At 43.2% G+C, this 17697-nt stretch overlaps 1 protein-coding gene across 5 annotated transcripts in view; it reads left to right on the plus strand.

Annotated features, from left to right (window-relative positions):
- ST7 (suppression of tumorigenicity 7) overlaps positions 1 to 17386 on the plus strand; it is a 263462-nt gene extending 246076 nt beyond the window's left edge. For 3 of the 5 annotated variants that reach the window (XM_082631960.1, XM_082631962.1, XM_082631964.1), the window contains 3 exons: positions 6731 to 6823; positions 9351 to 9490; positions 10301 to 11361. In XM_082631960.1, the coding sequence (XP_082488086.1) occupies positions 6731 to 6823; positions 9351 to 9490; positions 10301 to 10420 (353 nt within the window). In that variant the 3' untranslated portion in view covers positions 10421 to 11361. Of the gene's footprint in view, positions 1 to 6730; positions 6824 to 9350; positions 9491 to 10300; positions 11362 to 17104 lie in introns of those variants that run through there. The other 2 variants (XM_082631961.1, XM_082631963.1) reach the window with 1 other exon arrangement.
- Positions 17387 to 17697: the final 311 nt, after the last annotated feature.

Raw genomic sequence — 17697 nt, forward strand, 5'->3', positions numbered from 1 at the left:
GAACGTCCTGCCAGCACTGTTGGTAGAGCCAGGTTCACTTTTTCTTCGCTGCTCTTTTCTATAATACCAGCTATTTAGGCCTTTCCTGAATAGATTAAGGATAAGAGGGTCAGCCATCTCTGAAACATTTGTTTAGAAGCCCTCAATTTACACCACTGCTTACAGACTGGTGTATACCTATGCCCTTTCTAGTGTTTTGAAAGTTAATCATTGTACGTAAAATTATATTTTTGTTGTCAAATATTGACATAAACATTTTAACTATAGAATGAGCCCAATTCTATAAAAAAAATACATTCTGTATATAAACAAAGGTAAGAGACTGGAAATAAATACATCTTTAAGTAGATTTAAAGTGATTTGTTTTTTTCTTCCTATTTGTATTTTTCAAACTTTCTACAACAGGCATATATATTTTCTACAAGCATAAATATGCATGTGTATATATGTGTGTGTGTATATATGTATATGCATGTACTTAGAAAAATAATCTTTCATTACAAACAGTTTTGGTCTTTTTTCAAAAACGAAGCTATAAATCTGTCTTGCAATTTAGAAGAAAGAATGACCACCCCAACTTTAGACCATTGTGTGTAATTGGTTGACAAAACTTCTAGATCTGTGTCCATTCTAAGTTAAATGGAGGCATCAGGGCTCTGGATTTTAAATCAAAAGGACTTGGATTAGAATTCTGACTTAGCTACCTATTAACTGGTATTAACTTACCCATTTTTTTGAAAACTGTGAAGCGCTGAAGATACTGAATGCCATCACCCCATCCCAAATTGGTGGGCTTCAGGGCCGTTGCCCTCAGGGCGGCTACAGTACCAGAACCGCTCCCTCTCCCTCTGAGGTCAGTGGGGCTCCCCTAGACGGCCTGTGCCTGAGCGCAGGAGGCTGCACTTCCTCCAGTTCACCACTGGGTGCCGCATTTTGACATCTCCAGCCTCAGGGTCTAAGTTTTCGCCTTTAAATCATTTTTTTCTTCATTCTGAAATTTAAGGCCATTCCCCAACTCCCTTCCAGTTTCCCCTTTTCATTAGAAAGATAATTCAGGGAGGAAGGTAACAGTGCCTCATTTCACCAGGTTCCATGTTAAAAGTGAGTATTCTTTTAAGAAGTCAGTTTATCTTTTAGAAAAAATTTTAAAAGCCTGACATGTCAAAAGTGTTAGGGGTAGGGATGAGGTATATTTTTCTTTGCTTTTTAATGAGTTTATTATGTTGGAGCATTAGTCATCTTGTGGAATTAAGTGAGTTTCCCACCAATCAGGCTGAAATAACTCACATTTTTGTTAAAACCCCAAAGTCCAGCTGATGCATGGCAGAGATTGTTTGGGTTTGAAACATATGGTGGTTTAAAACAAAACAAAACAAAACAAAAAAAAAACGGAGTCCTCAACCACAAATACATCAGCATTTCAAAGGTTTGTAAAATATTTGATTCATCACTGTCCCAGCCCCTGAAATTACACAATATGTTCCTCAAAGTCAAGATAATGAAGAAATGGGGAAAGTTTTAATTTATAAGATTTAAAAACATGTTTCTTAGTTCATTACACAGCTGCCACATTATCTGAATTATATTTATTTCAAACACTGTAGGTTCTGGTTACGCTCACACATGTGCACACACACGACTGCAAGTATGTGTTGAATGTAAAAAACATATGAATGAGGGATCTCGTTTGAATTGTGTCTTATTTACGATGGTATCGCGCCTGATGGGGCCCTATTTTAAATGGTACATCTTCTGTTTTACCTGTATTAAATACTGATGTGGCCTTATCTCCCTTCTACCGTGATCTTTTCAGGGCTCTGTTTTGGCTGTATTTATTTTATAAAGCAGAATAGACTGCTGACCACAACTGTGAACTTTAAGATTTAATTTTCAGGTTCTATATATCAGAAGGCTAGAATGCCGTGGGGTAAATCGCTTAGCTTTTCTTTGTTTCCATTTTTTCCACTTGATCAAGTAAGACTTTATTTTCTTTTTGGAGATTTTTTTTTCCAAAGAATTCACTAAATAATGTATAAGATTTGAAGGTGGTGTTTTTTAGGGGGACTAGGCAAAGTATTTCCTTTGAGAGGAGAAAATGGTCCATTGTTGAAGCAAAGGATGAGATTCTGATTCTAATTTATTCTCTTTGAACCTGATGGTAAATGCTACTTGCTGTAAGATGTGGTCCTTAGGGCATTTCCTCTAACCAAACCTTTCCTCCAAAAGCCTGGCACCTTTGGGACTGCTAAAGAGAAATTCTTCCACCCCTCACCCCATAGATCTAAGGCTAAATTTTATAATTTAGGAGAAAACAATGGCCAGCTAAAGTCCCTGGCCATAGCCAACTTAACACTAGTAGCCGGACTCCAAATATTATTCAGCGCTTCCCCACCTACTGCCCAGTAGGACCAGCTTGCTCCTTTCAGTTATTCACTTTTGAGCCGCTGACCGTAATTTGGATCCACTGGGGTTTTTAAAGGGAAAAATTCTGTCTCTGCCCTATTGTGCATTAACTTATTCATTCCTTTATTCAATTAACATTTATTGAGTCCCTCCTTTGTGCCAGGCATTCTTTTGGGGATACCAAGATGAGTCAGACTCTGAAACGCTTTGAGAGAAACATTAATGTGTGTGTGTGTGTATACACATATTCTCACAGATACATACACACACATATATAATATATAGTGTGGACACAAGCAGTGGAAGCAGGAACAGAGTGTTATAGAGTGTTGCAGGTCACTAACAAATTAGTGAATCTGCTATAAAATTCTAGAAGTTTTCTTCAGAATTGGAATGTAACGTCATGTAATCTAACCAAAGGAAAGTGGTTTTCCCAAGGCCATATAAGTAGATAGTGAAAAAACATGGATCAGAACCCAAGCTTTTGACTTCTGAATTTTCCTTCTTGTGCCCAAAGCCTCACAAAAGACAAAGAGCCTTTATGGCCAGTTGCCTGCATTGCAGTCAAAAGTGAGAACATAAAATGTGTATTTTGATGAAAGTTTTCTGTTCTATCATTTGCATTTCTAATCGTTCACAAACAAGCGGCATTTTTACTTATAAGCTAGCGTATGACCTGTTAGAGAAAGTAGGAACTTGGGGTTAGTGGAAAGGCACGGTAAAGAGAAAACTAACTTTCACTGAGCAGTCAGTCATTATGTGTGGACACGTTGACCTTCGCTGTCACACTTAGTCCCTTTAACAGCCTCTCGAGGTCCTTGGTGTTCTCATTTTTACGGCCAAAGAGACTGGACACAGATTAATGACCCACCCAAAGTCATACAGTTGTCAGCCTGGTCAAGTTTGACTCATCCTGAGCTGTCACCTCCACCACTCCCCCATTAGGTATGGGCTATCACAGGGGGACTTTCACTCTTGTTTTCATGATTATTGGCTCATCTGTTTCCCACCCTGGGTGGTCAGCTCCATCAGTGCAGGGCCAGTGCGTACTTGGCTCACCTTTCTATCGCTGCTGCATGAGGAAGGCAGTCAACGTTTTGACCACGTAGAGCTGGGATTCAAACTCAGTTCTTGCTATTGCAAGGGGTCTGTATAAAGTTCTCTGAGATCCTCTTTGCAAAGGCAACATAGACAAAGTATCAAACATTAGCTTCTATCCTTGTCTACATTGTGGACAGGATGAGAGCTCATTAGAAGTCACTGGGGAAATCAGGAATTAATTTGTTCAGGTATCCATCCTTCTGTTCATCCTTTGGTTCTGTTGATTCTTTCTCCAGTATTGGTCGAGTCTCTGATCGGCACAGCACTGCTAGGCTTGGTGCCTAGAAAACGTGTCTGGGCAGGAGTGGAAGGCAGCTGTGTAATGCCTCGCACATCATTGTGGAGAGCCTGCTGTGTTCATTAAGTAGTTCCCAGTTTCACTTTGCCTCTCCCACAAAGGCACAATAGAAACCAAGGTAGGGGAGGGGATGGCACAAAAGGAAAATGCAACAATGCCACTCGTGTCCCATGTATTAACTCTGAGTGGTCCAGGGTTTTGGTTTCGTTTTTAACCAAATACATGTACATTTTTAATTCCTCTGAAGTGTATGTTTTTCCGGACGGAGATTTTTTAGGAGGTTTTTAGTCACTCATGAAGTAGATCAAATTCATAAAGTAGTTCAAATGACCTTTTTTCCATTCTTACTTGCCCTGCTAAATCAGTGTGTTACTATCTGCACTTGCAAAAGTTCTGGACATTCGGATAAAGCCACGAGGTTCTTGTGGAGCAGTGTCGTGTCTTTGCAGTGAAAGGGACCAGGCGGTGGGAGGTGAAGCTGGCCCCGCTCGTGCAGTGCCTCCTCCGCCCTTTGCAGACCCCCACTGCTTATCGCACACTTTGCTGGGCCCCGCACAGCAGGGTGGACCAAGGATAGAATTGCAAACAGAAATTGTGCTTGCTTTTGTTTAGTGAAGCCAAAAGTCTTAATATTATTTTATGAACTTGATGTAAATGACAACTGACATGAGAATGAGAAATTTTAAGAGCACATAAGCGTCTTTACAATCCCAGGGGTTGGGGGCAGAGGACAGTACAAAAAGTGTGTGTGTGTGTTTGTGTGTGTATTCTTTTTTGAGTCGTATATAATCAGTGCCTTCACCCTCTCCAAAAAGACCAGAACTGATTAGAAGAAGGAAAAGACTAACTTGATGCACAAAATTTGTATGCATGCCAAGTACTGGAGTAAAAACTATTTGGCATCTGACTGAAAAGACACCAAGCAACCATTTGATGTCTATGGTTGAACACTCTCAAGATCTTGCACTCCTATATTTCATTTAAAAAATTGCTCCCTGAAGTGCAAACTGACTTCAATTTTGAACAAAATTTAGCATTCAAATTGATAGCCACTTTGAAAACTGAGGGTTTATTTATATCATATGAACCTGGACAGACTCTTAATTACAGCAGCCCTAGTGCACATGGAGAATCTGGATTTCAAAAGAAAAAAAAAAAAACAACAACTTCCACATAGGTTTTTCTACATTTTTGGGATGCTTTCATAGCAGCCATCAATCATGGGAAATAGTATTAAAATCCTGCCATATTGCAGTTTAAATTTCAACGCACTGCTTCCCAGTAGAGAGTTTAGTGTATCCTATAAAGGCACTAAATGGATTTTTTGGTTTTGTAATTTTTCCCTTCTCTTGCAAGCCTAATTCTACTGAGAGAGATGCTGGTCCCTTTGAGTAATCTTTGTGTGTTAACAACCTGTACGGGGACCTCCTCTCTTGCTCATTGTAATGGGCAAAATTCATCTTGGTTTGCACGAAAGAAAAGGTCTGATTGAACTAGGGTGAGCCTTTCATTTTAAGAAGAGTTAAAGTCTGGGGTGTTTTTAATGTTTTAATCTCTGTTTAAGAGGTTTCTGTTATGAGAGGAAAATTGATAACATTTTTACCTCAGCCAACTGCCAGCAAACTGGCTCTGCTCTAATCCCACGTTTATAGTGATTTATATTCTCCGTGGCGATGTGCTGTAACCTCAGAGTGATACCACTGTGGTGTGGATTGACTGCATTCCAAATGCTGGAATCACATACATAATGTTTTTACTTTTAAATAATATTCAGACACCAGAATAAATACCATATGTGCACTGATGCTGGTTACAATGGAACCTTGTCATTTCTTGTGAGGGAGAACATTCTTTGTTTCTGATTTCTGTTTGAAATAAGTATGCAAAAGATAAATATGTACATTGACAGCATTTTGAGAAGGCTCAGGTAATTACACAGCTGAGGATGTAGCTAGGAGTCCTTGAAATGTGGCATTCAAGACTGAAAAGGCTGCTGTGTTGCCACCATCCCTTTTTGACACACATGAAGGCAAGGACTGTAATCTGACGTTCCCAGTGTAGGGTTTAGTTTTTATATTTTATAGCTACAGCATGCTGTAGTTACCGGACATCTGTTGAAGAAAAATTACCTCGAGTACTGTTCACAGAAACAGTGAGACTAACGTGCTCATGACCTCGTAACAGGGAGAGTAACACACGTGATAACGGGACGAGATGGATTGATTGGAAAGTCATAATTCAGTGTGAGACCTAATGTTATCTGATGCCACAAAACCAGAACTTACATGGCCTGATATCATCAAAATACAGATAATCTCTCCAGATCCATTTTTTCCCCACATGATGTTGAAGATTTAAAAGTTTCATAAAGTTTAGAAATACCTCCCAAGTCATGCATTTTTAGGTTCTTGTTTTCATCTATCTTGGTTGGAATTCTAATCCACCTAGACATATTTTTAAAATAGACATGCTAGAATGCCTTTCATATTTGTGCATCTGTGACACGATCCAACAAGTCAGTCCACGTTTGCTTCTTGGGGAAGCATTTCAATCCAGGTTTGCGTTATCACCATCAGGTGAGCTGTATTGAATTAGTGCTTACAACGTTTTCATAATATTTTGTAGATGAGGAAACCCTGGGCATTGGAATTGCTGGCTTTCCGTACTCCTCCGCACCCCCACCCCCACTCAGTTTTGTGAGGTTCGCCCAGAATATATAGTGTGAGGTTAATGTGTGAGGCATACCTCATAATGCATCTCTGACAGCTTATCTGGCACGTGACTCAGAGTTTGGGTAAGTCTTGCCTCCTTTATGGGAGCCGTTTGTAGAAGTGTTCACCATTATAAAAATGCTCAAAAGTCTCTCTTTGAAGTTGAGAAGTTACGAGACAAATATTGTACCTCTAACGTATTGTCTCTCCTTTGCAGCTTTTCGGATGATCCCTTATCCCTTGGAAAAGGGGCATCTATTTTATCCTTACCCCATCTGTACAGAAACAGCAGATCGTGAGCTGCTTCCATGTGAGTCTCCCCTCCATATTCCTCTCTTTGGCTGGTGAGGGTGGTGTGCCAAAGCCTGGGATGGGAAGAGGTGGAAATGATAAATGTTTATGATGTTCCTTGTCTTTTATTACTCTTCTCCCAAACCCTGTCCTCATTTGAGAGCATAAGCATTAAAGTGAGTTATGTGTGTAGGTTTGGCTTCCTGCTTCTCCACGTCTCTCCAGATTCATCAAAGGGAAAGACCCCCCCGCCAGGTCTGAAATGTAGATGAAGAGCCATCATGTACTGGTTGGTCTGAGCGCAGAGACCCCTAGTTTGGGGCAGAGACCCCTAGTTTGGGGCAGATGCCCCTTGCTGGGCTGATCCACTGTGCGGGACTCGGCCTGGGCTCTCCCTCTGGTCAGAGGCAGTCTGCACAGACCGGAGTCTGGAGGGGAAGCACTGGCTTCAGAGGGAGCAGCAGATGAGCCATGGGTGGGAGGGTGGCACCGGGACGCTGGCGTTGTGGCCAGAGGCGGAGTCGTGAGCAGGTTGGGGCTGCCCTCTGCGGCGATGCGGTGCTCTTGGCCGGCGGGATTTCCCGTGAGCGTCTCACGGATGGCACGCAGTGAGCTGGTGTAACATGTGCAGGCACACGTGCGGCCTCAACACTGTATACAGCAGGCGGCGGGCAGACCCTGCCCTCCAGGGCCTTACAAGCTAGCAGTCGGGGGGCCCATACCACACATGGAAAGTATGATTTGGTTTACTGAAATGCAACATTGTTTTGACAATTCCGGCTAAATAGTTATTATCAAATTACACTGTGTATGAAGAGCATGTCCAGGCTGTTCATGTGGCCCTGACTTAGGACATGCTTTCCTCCCTCAGATAATACGCTCCAAACCTTGGCCGCTCTCTCTTCCCTGTCCTCTCTTCTGCCACACCCACCCTGCACCAGCCCCAGCTACGTCACATCTCATAGCTGTAACATATTTACATGCTTTGCCAGGAGGGCCAGTATAACTGTGGAGCCCTGGGTGCTGCCAGATTGTCTAATGCCCATGTTTTTGAGCGGGTCGTAAATCTCCAACGTAGTGGGTGCAAAACAAGGCTGCCATCTCAGGTTGAAAGAGCAGGAGGCAGCTCTCTCATTTCTTTGCAGGACAGACCCACTGGGAGACGTGTTACCTCGGGAGCTGGGAGACCTCAGAGGGGTGTGGTTCCTCACCATCTGAGTTTATTGTGGGAAAGCATCGGGTGCCTCACTCTGCATTAGATTTGATTTCAGAAATCCCTGTGATGGGCCCATGCTTTACCTTTTCACTCCCCCTTCAGGGAGATCCTTGTTAACATTTATGGTTTCTGGTAAGAAAGGCAGTTTTCTGAAAAGTACACTTTTAAAATGTTTTAATTGAGTCCAATCATGTTTCCATGGGGATAGATTCACTATTAGAACAAGATTACAGTTCTTACAAGAAACTGTCTAGGAATAATCTTTACAGTCCTGGAATAGAAAACTATGGCTCACGTTTATTTAATTGAATGCAGTGGTTCACGTCTGATCTCCCCTCAAAATCGTTGGGTGCTGAGGGTGAGGATGGGATGCGGGTAGGTGGCTTTACATGTTACCTGCGTGCTGCACGTGAGTGGTGTAGTGTCCACGGTGGTCCTGAGCACACGTCCACCCATGAAGAATGCTAGCAGGTTGACATCCCTGGATTCAGGTGCATGTGCTCGTTTGTGCTTTGTCCCTCCTTGGCCCTCCACACCCGCAGTTTCAGCAGAGTGGATTACTGCTTAGAGCTGAAAGGTCGAGGAAAGGCTTGAGACCTTGGATTTCCTGAGGAAGATGGAGCCCCTCGAATCTTTTGGTTTGAGTGGCAGTGTTGCTCACACACAGCCTCATGGCTCCCCTCTGCTGGGCCAGCCTTAGTTGCTTTTCTCTCTGTGCGGGCCACTCGAAATTTAAAAAGTTATGAAAGGCTCTAAAATCTCCCATTATTGATGGATGGATGGTTCTCGCTGGATGTCTCTCTATCAGGGTGGCACCCTCCACTGACATAGTTAGATTGTGCCAGGAAAAAATACAAGATACACTGATATCACCCTATCACAATGATTTAAAAATTACAGGAAAGTGAAAACCTAGAGAGAGGATATTTTTTTCAGTATACCTGACTTTGGATTTTCCAGGTTTTGTTCAATGAACATGTGTTTTATAATTTGAATAAAGTTTTGTTTTATTTGTGTTTGCTTTTGCGAAAGAAATACTGTATATTAGGCATAGATAGTGTTACTGTCCCTGCCCATGAGTGTGTGACATCCCCAAATTAGCCCTATCATGCCCTAGATAGAGTTCTGAAGGTTGAACACGGACTTGGGAGAAGCAGATAGGCCACCGAAGGCTGGCTGAAATGTTGGCTCTTGTTCGTTCCAGGGCCCTACCTTTTTCATTTCCAGCAGGCTTGAGCCAAAGCTCTGAAGCGTCAGTCCCACCTACAGAAATTCCCTGAGAATGCATTTTACTGCAGCCCTAACACTTCCCTTTCGATCTTCTCCACAGCTTTCCATGAAGTCTCAGTTTACCCAAAAAAGGAGCTTCCCTTCTTTATTCTCTTTACTGCTGGATTGTGTTCCTTCACAGCCATGCTGGCCCTTCTGACACATCAGTTCCCGGAACTTATGGGGGTCTTTGCAAAAGCTGTGAGTATTTGCCAAGGGGGAGGCCGCAGGCAAGGGGCAGGGAAAGTCAAGAGAAGCAGCATAAGAGAAACGGGAGTGTTGTGTAGAAGTGGATGTGCTTGTATTGATCCTTTGCATACTGTTTAGTTTTCATTATCATCAGTGAGATCAAGGGTTGAGGGTCAGAATGAGAAAGTGTAGCTTGTTTGTTACTGCATGCCTTGCCTATTTCACAGACACAAAAATTCTCAGCAGTTCCCCTAAAAAATGCATGAGGTCTAAAGGAATTAAAGAATTAAGGGAATCCTAGCAAATGAAAAATACTTGGGAGATTATTCAGTTTTGTGTAAATTGAATGACATCATTTCTAATCTTTAGATATTGTAGGTCTTCAAGAAGGATAGAATTTACATTTTCAAAGATGATTTAAATTTAAAAAGTTTTAATGTCTACAAATTAAATGGCTTGTTTGGGGAATGAACTGAGAGGGGGGTGTGAAGGGTGTTAGTATTAAGAAGTATACAGATATGATATTTAGAAGTATGGAAATCCATTAAGGGTCTTTAAGGAGGGTTATGGAGAAGAGCTTTAATAAGAAAAGCCATCGGCATTGACAACCAAGAACCATTGTTTCCTTGATGAAAAGTGACCATTTCAGCCTGCACATGCAGTGAGGATAAGTTTACTGATTTTGCCACAAAGGAGTTTCAAACAGAAGGAATAAGGAAAAGAATATCAGTTGTTTCCCTGGAACTCCATTCTGATTTCAAGGCGAGTGGAGTCAGCAAGGATGATTTCTAACTTGGCTGGGTTGATTTAATCCCTTTCCAGATGATTGACATTTTCTGCTCGGCAGAGTTCAGGGACTGGAATTGCAAGAGTATTTTCATGCGTGTTGAAGATGAACTGGAAATCCCACCGGCACCTCAATCTCATCATTTTCAAAACTGAACTCATCACCCTTCTTCCCCCACCACCAAAACTGCTCCTTCTCCTGTATTCCTGATCTCCGCCAGTGGCACTGACATCCACCCAGTTACTCAAGCCAGAAACTCAGCAGCCCTCCCAAACTCTTCCCTCTCTCACTCCTTAATCCTGTCTGTCTTGGCTTTCACAGTCTGTCGGCTCTAACCTCCTGAGCCACTAGGCATTCGGTAAATGTAATTCACCTCTTCTTCCCTTCCTTCTTCTCCCATGGCTGTCTCTTAGTTTGGATCTTTGTGATTTCTTGCCTGGACACCTGCAAGAGTCTTAACTGGTCTCCTTGCTTCCAGTCTTATCCTCTGCCAGTATTTCTTTCATACTGACACAAGAATGATCTTTCTAAATTGCAAGTCTGAGCATGTCACTTGCCTGCTTGAATTTCTCCAGTAGTTTCCCACCAGCATCAGGATAAAGTCCCAGATCTTTAGCATGGCATACAAGGTCCTTTATGATCTGGCCCTTGCTTTCCTCTTCAGCCTCATCTCTCTCCCAACTCTTGCACAGACACTGCTCTTGGGCCACAGTGAATTACTCACCATTCCCAGATGCTTTTGTGCGCCTCGGTGCCTTTGCACGTACTATTTGCTCTGCATGGAATGCCCTTCCCCATTATCATCAGCACTTGTACAGTCTACTAACGCCTCTTCATTCTTTTATACTCAGCTTCCTTTCTAAGTTTCTCCCAAGCTGAGTTAGATGTTTCTCCTCTCAGCTCCCACAGTATTCCATGAATACCTATATTACGTTTATTGTACTGTATTATAATTGTTAAAAACTTGTCTGACCCCCTTGTAGAATGTGAGCTCTTTGCGAGCAGGACTGTGTCTTCCTCATCTCTGTATCCCCAAAGCTTTGCACAGTGCCTTGCACATAGTAGGTTTTCAATAAATGATTATTAAATAAATAAATGGTAGTGGTTTCTGCAGAAAGAATCAGTGTAAAAAATTAGATGCAGCTTAGCATTTCTTCTCTTCTTTTATAATTGTGATCACAGACAGGGTTGAAAGGGACCTTAAATTGCCTTCAACAGTAACTTGATGAAGGTCATTTAGACTCATCTGGAATACTTTTAGCGATGGAGCATTCACCTGTTCAACATGGAAGCCCATTTCAGTACTGGATCACTCAGAACTCTTCTTGATACTGATAAAATCTGCCTTCCTTTAATTTTCACTTATTTCCTATTCTACTCTCCAAAACTATAGTGAAAAACTCTACTTCCTCTTGCAATTTCTTGAGGCAACTAATATATTCATGGCTACCTCTCACCTCTAACTTACTACCTTCTCTTTTCTTCAGGCAGAATGTCTTCAATTTCCTTAAGTCTTCTGTACATGATATGATTCCTGAACCCAGTATCACCCAAGCTGCCTCCTTGGATGCTCCCTAGTTTATGGGCCTATGCTATCCATTATTTGCTTCTATTCCCAAGCCAACCTCTGAGTTAAAGCAGTTACCAAAAGTCTGAGTAGATTAGAGTGTCATGTAGTAAAATTTAAAATAAGAACACATTTACGACATTAGACAATGTCATTCTTCATTGAACTAACAAGCAGCTCTTGGTGGGAATTTAGGATCAGGACAGTGATTCTCAGCCCCTAGTGTGCACAAAATTCACCTGGCCCTACCACCGGAAGTTCAGAGCCTTGAGTGTTAACACCTGGGAATCTGCGTTTTTAAACAAGCCCCGCCCCCCACCGATTCTAAGGATGGGGGTTGAGAACCATTTCCTTCAAAGAACACTGGTCTCAAAAAAGCCAGCCTTTGAGCAGCCGTTTGCAGGTGCATGGTGCGACGTCAGAGCTGTTGAGGTGACAGGTTTCTAGGAACCAGCAGTTTCACCCTGGCTGCTCCTTGAAATCATCTAGGGAGCTTAAAAATGACAGGTGCCTGATCTCCCAATCCTGGGGACTCTGACTTAGTTGGTCTGGGATGCAGCCTGGTCATCTGAGTTTTCAGATGCCCCCCTAGTGATCTGGGTGTGCAGCCAGGGCTGAGAGCCCCTGTACTGAATAAAGTAACTGCCTGAAACTGCATCACCCAGGGAGAGGGCTGGGAGGAATGGAGGGTAGTACATAGAATACGACTGGGTGTTCTGTAGGTAAGGTTGTGTAGCCTCCAGAATATCACAGAGATGTGTTCGTTATGGATATTAGACCAAGGGCCACTCTCCTCATTTAATGTTTCCAAAGCTTTGCTTTTGAGTCAAGGGCCAAATGATTAAATAAAATGTAAATTTGCCTTTATGGTCCTCATATTTTATACTCTACCAAGGTGTGGTAGTTTAGTCAGCTACTCATAGTTTTCAAAAGTAGTTTAGATAAATTTGCTTTTAAACCTCTGTCTGGAGGATCACATTCATCTTGCCCTTCATTAAGGTTTAGCAGTACTAAAACGTCTGAAGAGATTTCATGGGGAAGGAAGATGGATGGCCTGAAGGAGACAAGCCCCATCTCCCTCCTCCTTCCCCCCACCGCTCCGGAGTCTTCTCCACATTTTCACTCTTGTCACTTCATCAGGCCCCTGGTGAAGCCCCCCACAGGTTATCACAGCCGCCCTATAGGCTGCCTGTAGCCATTTGCAGCTTGTGAAAATGATTTTCTCAGACCTCGCCTGAGATAATGTCCCTGGGATAATGACTCAGTAGATGGAGAGAGATTGCACTGCCACCCGCCAGGCTGCGTGCAGCTTGGGAACTCTCCAGTGTGTTTACATGTTGATATGCAGCCAGTAAGGAAGCCGGCAGCCAAGTGTGAGCCACTGGAAAATAGTAAAATGAGAGGCTTCAACTCTCTCCGCCTAATCTAATCTACCTCAATGACTTAGGACTAACTCTTCCTAGAATGTTTGGTTACCAAGATAAGGTTGCTCATATAAATAAGTGATCATTCCAAACCCAGCCCCTCACAGAATGTGGGAAGGTCAGCATTCTGACCTCTTCTGTTTGAAGGGCCCTGTCTTTCCTCCTCTGGTCTCTCGCCTTCCCTGAGATCCAGCCCCCTGACTTCTGACTCTTGTCTTCAACTTATAGGCCCTGACCTCTTTGAAGTCTGATATTGATTACAGTGAAATGTCAATTGTCTGATTGCAGTAGGGCACCTGGAACTTATTCAGATAAGCAGAGGCGTTTCAAATGTTAACGAAGCACGTTGGGAGCCATGACCTTCTTCTAAATAACGGTGTTGCGGGAAAAGGACGATCAGGCGATTGAAGTGTTGCTCTCTCTTTTTTATTAGTTCAGTTGCTTTTTCTCACCACAAGACACTGATTGAATTATGGTGCATTTTGGACCGTGTTTGTCTGCCCCCAGGACAGAAGTTTTGGACATTGAGATAGATGAGCTGTTCCAGGGTTGCCTGGTGTTGCTCATTCAGACTTAACTTTTCAGGCAATAAAATTTCCCAAGTCCCTAAGTGAAACTGTTTCTCTATGTGCATTGGTTGAGTCTTTGGCCAAAAAGTGTTGACTGATTTTCAAATGTGCAAAGAAGTACCGGTGAGCATCCTAAGTAAGCAAAGCATGTTCCACCAAACTTTTTTTGTTTAATACCTCCTGATGAAAGCCACTGACCTTTGTCTGGTTACTGAATGAAAAGGGCTTAACGGTTTCAGGCACCCCATTACATTTTGCTGCTTCTTCCTCGTGGGCGAGGGTTGGGAAGGAGGTCTCGGAGAGCGCTGCTAAGGAGGAAGGTAACCTAGTAACAGAGGGTGCGCATCGCAGCTGGGGTGCTGTGAGAGAATTAGGATCTCTAGGAAAGGGTTCGAGGCATTCTTTTCTCGATTGTCCCAAGGATAGAACATTCTAGATATGAGGGAGAGCAGTAAATGATCACACACATGGGAGGTATTAGGATTTAATTCTCTTGTGGAACCTGGTCGAGAAGCACAGGTGTGTCCAGGGGAGCCAGGGCTCACTGCATCTTGCTGCACAGGGTGGAAAGAGAGGCATTTACAGACCACAAACTGGGCGAGGCCTGCCACTTAATTTCCAGAGGCCTCCCTTTTACGCTTTTTATCCAAGTCAGGTCAGTGACCAAAACTAAGCAAACAGACAGGCCTTTATTTTGAACCAGCTTTGTAACAACATCTCCATTCATTCTGCTACCCAAGCTGAGGCTCCCTGGTGTCCCCCATTTATTGTATGAAGTCTCCCAGGGTGTAGACTTTGAGTGATTCCTATCATCTAACCACACTGGCTCACGCTAATGCATCACTTGTTCCCACCTCAGTCACAGCTTCGGTGGTTATAAATCTGTTTTGGATTAGGTTTGCAGGATATGATAACTTCACCAGCAAAATCACCTTGTTCACTGGGCCTCATCTTCCTGCCACTGTCAGGATCCTCGGTTCATCCAGACTACTTTAGCACCTAGCTCCTCTTTATGGAGCTGAGTATTATAGGCAAATGCTGTGTGTTATGGAGCCTTGACAATCTCTGATTACAAACAAATGAATAAATGTTATGTATAAATATTTTTAATTCTACAGTGTTATCATGTGGTTCTGATACAATCAGTAGACTTGTTCCATGTCATCCTCTCAGAACTAGGATTTTACAAACTCTCAGGGGCAGCTCGGGCAGTAATTACTCATTCCTGGGCCTAGTATCTCCCACAATGCCTTCCAACTGCATCCAGCTCTAAACTGAAAAGGACAGGCAGTCCATTAAGTAGGGTGAGCATCCCATGTGGTACTGTGCACCCAACAAAGGATAATTTCAGGTTGCCAGGCATTGCCCTATATCTAACACCCACTTGAGGAAAGAGCCATCCTACCTTCACTCAAGTACTAACGTGGCTGCCTTTTTCTTAACTGCAAGTTCCTTAACAGCCTGGCACTCAAGGCCCCGCCCAGAGTTATGCTAGTTGCTTTTGAACTCTATCTCTTCTAGTCATACCAGCTGCTTTCCCCTTTCTGTTCCAGCTGTTTATTGAGCCTGCAAGGCCCACCTGCTCACATTTCTTTCCTTACCATTCTTACCCCATCTCTGTCTTTTCATACCCCAGCCATCCATTCGGGACTATTTCAGTCACCTCATTTTCAGTTTTTCCTGTTCCTTTCGACAAAATGGATTCTCTCCCTTTCCGGAACCTTCCTGGTGCTTTGTTTGTGCGTCTATCTTCTACTCTATCGTGGTCCACCTGGTATTGTTACTTTGCTGGGTACAGGTCTTAGTGGCTCCCTTCCCCACCCCCTAGGTTTGAGCTTCCTGACAGTGGGACTTTTGTCCTAGATGCTTTTATATCTCACCCAGTACTTAAGTGCCTTACTGAGTAAATATGTTCAATTGATGTAAAAGATGCAGTACAGAGAAGGGTTCCGAACCTTATACTCTTTCGAGTTTTCGTTACACAAATCTCGCACTTGATGGTCCTGCCATAATGTGGTACAGGCCTTCCCAGTTTGCATTCTACTGACTCTTTAAAAAAAAAAAAAAAGAAGAAGAAGAAGAAGGAAAGATTCTGAGGTCATGTAAATTTGGGAAACTTGCCTACCATACCCCTTCTTGAGGACCCGCAATCCATAGAACATATGACCAGTAGAGGAGACTGTTTTAACTTCACTACATGCAGGTCTACTAATTTATCTGGCCTCAGACCATGTTCCCCCTCTGCGTATGTACTCACGTCCTACAGCACACTTCTGTGGGAAATTCTTGGTGGTGTAGACTGTGCTGTGCTATGGGCAAGGGATTGGGACAAAGGACTCCACAGTACAAGAACCAGACATTGAACCCTAGTGGGACGATACCTTGGTTCTGAACAGAGAGCAAGGAAACCCATCCAAACACCCATCTTGTGCCTGGTTGGATTAGGGCACCTCTTCTGCCAGATGCTGGATGGCTTGTGGAGGGAAGCTGATTCTTCACGAGAACATAATCAGAACATATTTGAGATTATGTTAAATGAGTCTCAGGCAAGGAGCCTGACTTTCTTAAAAGGCACAGATAATAAGCATTATTCTCTACATGAAGAACAGAAAGGAATTCAGTAACCAAATGAAAGAGATCCCAAAGCTCTCCTCAGAGCAGCACCTTTTCCACAAGGACGTGTCGTCCATGGACTGGCCAGCTTGCCGCCCTCCCCAAGGCTCCCATGATGCTCACCACTAAGCAGGTAGTTCAGAAAAGAACATGGGCTGCAGGTGTTTGGGAGACAATAGGATCCCAAAGCAATTCACAACCATACAACAAACTGGACTTTTTTTTTTCTGTTGTTGCCTTTTCCACTTAAAGTTCTATAACTAGGCAAGCAGGTGGAGAAGTTGTCACCATTTTTTTAACTCTTCTGCTCACTTGCCACCCATCTGTCAGTCCCTTTTGATGGCACTGGTCATCTCCATGGGCAGCCCTCAGATCCTGAAGGCTGGTTGGAAGGCCTCAGAACTGTGGGCAGCTGTCAGAGGAGTGAAGGGCCTGTCAGCCAACACTTCTCCCCCTCATCCATCAGAGCCGGGGGGCGGGTGCAGAAGCTGGAACGTAGGTTTATTCGTCAACCAATGTTTCCTACAAACATAAATATGAAATCGTAACCTTTGGAAACTTTTTATAATGCAGAGACTTAAGATGCAAGCATGAGTTGGAGAGGTTCATTTTGTAGTCTTCAACAAGATTTCTCCTGACTTCTGTGCTTTTCTCGTTTGTTCACAGTTCCTCAGCACTTTGTTTGCCCCCTTAAACTTTGTCATGGAGAAAGTGGAAAGCATCCTCCCATCCAGTCTATGGCACCAGCTGACTAGGATCTAGGGAAGCCCACCCGTTCTTCCACTCACCTCACCCAGTGGGCTGCCACCATCTCTTCGTGCCAACTCCTCGTGGACTGCAAGAAAGCATGACTTTGAAAAAGGGAAGCCGTTCCGAGATTTTAAAACCTTCATGGACTGTCTGTTCCATATTAAAAGCTTTTTTTGTTGTACAAAATTCATTGATGTTCGGTTCTATTATATTTTGCTTTCAGAAAAGAAAAAAGTCAAAAATAAACTTTTGTGTATTGCAGCAACCAGTTGTGTCTTCCAACCCTAAAATTGCTGGTGTCCAAATAAACCTACAGGTTACATTTAATTTACTAAGGCCCCAAATCTGCTCAGTGCCACACAGTGCTTTTCTATGCTAATGGAACTCCTTTCACCAGGCCCTCGGCACCGCTACGGTTGGTGGCTTAGAAAACAGACTCTCTTTGGCTAAAAAGTACCATCTTTTTCAGCTCCAAACTGTATGTCCTCATAGGCTAAATGCACAGAAGA

Source organism: Mesoplodon mirus (assembly GCF_964341445.2).
Source record: "Mesoplodon mirus genome assembly, chromosome: 9".
NCBI classification, from domain to species: Eukaryota; Metazoa; Chordata; class Mammalia; order Artiodactyla; family Ziphiidae; genus Mesoplodon; species Mesoplodon mirus.